Genomic DNA, 1,089 nt, shown 5'->3' on the forward strand with positions numbered 1-1,089 from the left:
GTTTTGTTTTGTGTTTTGTTTTCTTTTGTTTTGTGGTTTTTTGTTTTGTTTTTTGTGTGTGTTTTTCTGTTTTTCTTTTGTTTTGTGTTTTTGTGGTTTTTTTTGTTTCGTGTTTTGCTGTTTTTGTTCTGTGTTTTGGTTTTGTTTTGTGTTTGCTTTTTGTTTTCTTCTGTGTCTTTGTGTTTTGTTTTGTTTTCCTGATTGCTCTCTGAACACGTTTCAATCTTGCAGGAGAAGGAGGGAGATCCAGTGTCCTTATTACACAGAAGACTCGGGAACCCACGTGGGATGTCACCTGGGTAACCTGTCGGGATTAACGTCTCGCAATTACTTCCTGGTTAACGGAACCAGCCAAGAAATTGGCATCCAATTCTTCGATTCACTTCTGGACACAAAGAAAATAGGTGAGAATAACACATACGATTTTCCTATTGTTTACAGGTGAAATGGGATTTGCCTGAAAATCTGTGTAACTGAGGCCGGGCGTGATGGCTCGCACCTGTCATCCCAGCACTTTGGGAGGCCGAGGCAGGCCGATCACCTGAGATCGGGTGTTCCAGACCGGCCTGACCAACATGGGGAAACCCCGTCTCTACTAAAAATTCAAAAATTAGCCAGGCGTGGTGGCAGGTGCCTGTCATCCCAGCTACTCGGGAGGCTGAGAAGAGTCCCTTGAACCTATAGGAGGCGGAGGTTGCAGTGAGGTGAGATCGTGCCACTGCACTCCAGCTTGAGCGACAGAGCAAGACTCTGTCTCAGAAAAAAAAAAATTACATATATATATATATATATATGCGTAACTTTGGTGCTGTAACAAATTACAACTGAGCTGATTTAACTTCCCTTTTTTGGAGATACAGTCTCACTCTGTCACCCAGGCTGGAGGAGTGCAGTGGTGAAATCTCAGCTCACTGCAACCTCTGCCTCCCAGGTTCCAGCGATTCTCCTGTCTCAGCCTCCTGAGTAGCTGGGACTACGGGCGCCCGCTGTCACGCCTGGCTAATTTTTGTGTTTTTAGTAGAGACGGTGTTTCACCATCTTGGCCGGACTGGTCTGGAACTCCTGACCTCAGATGATCCACCTGCCTCA

The 1,089-nt window shown here is 45.5% G+C and overlaps 1 protein-coding gene across 1 annotated transcript in view; it reads left to right on the top strand.

The window, feature by feature from the left end:
• The window catches only part of LOC105513134 (granulocyte-macrophage colony-stimulating factor receptor subunit alpha-like), a 99,074-nt gene that overhangs the window by 75,719 nt on the left and 22,266 nt on the right, over window positions 1-1,089 (top strand). Inside the window, 1 exon segment of the mRNA XM_011943966.1 lies at window positions 232-404. Coding sequence (XP_011799356.1) covers window positions 232-404 — 173 coding nt within the window.

The sequence above is a fragment of the Colobus angolensis genome, unplaced genomic scaffold (genome assembly GCF_000951035.1).
Source record: "Colobus angolensis palliatus isolate OR3802 unplaced genomic scaffold, Cang.pa_1.0 Scaffold223, whole genome shotgun sequence".
NCBI classification, from domain to species: domain Eukaryota; kingdom Metazoa; phylum Chordata; class Mammalia; order Primates; family Cercopithecidae; genus Colobus; species Colobus angolensis.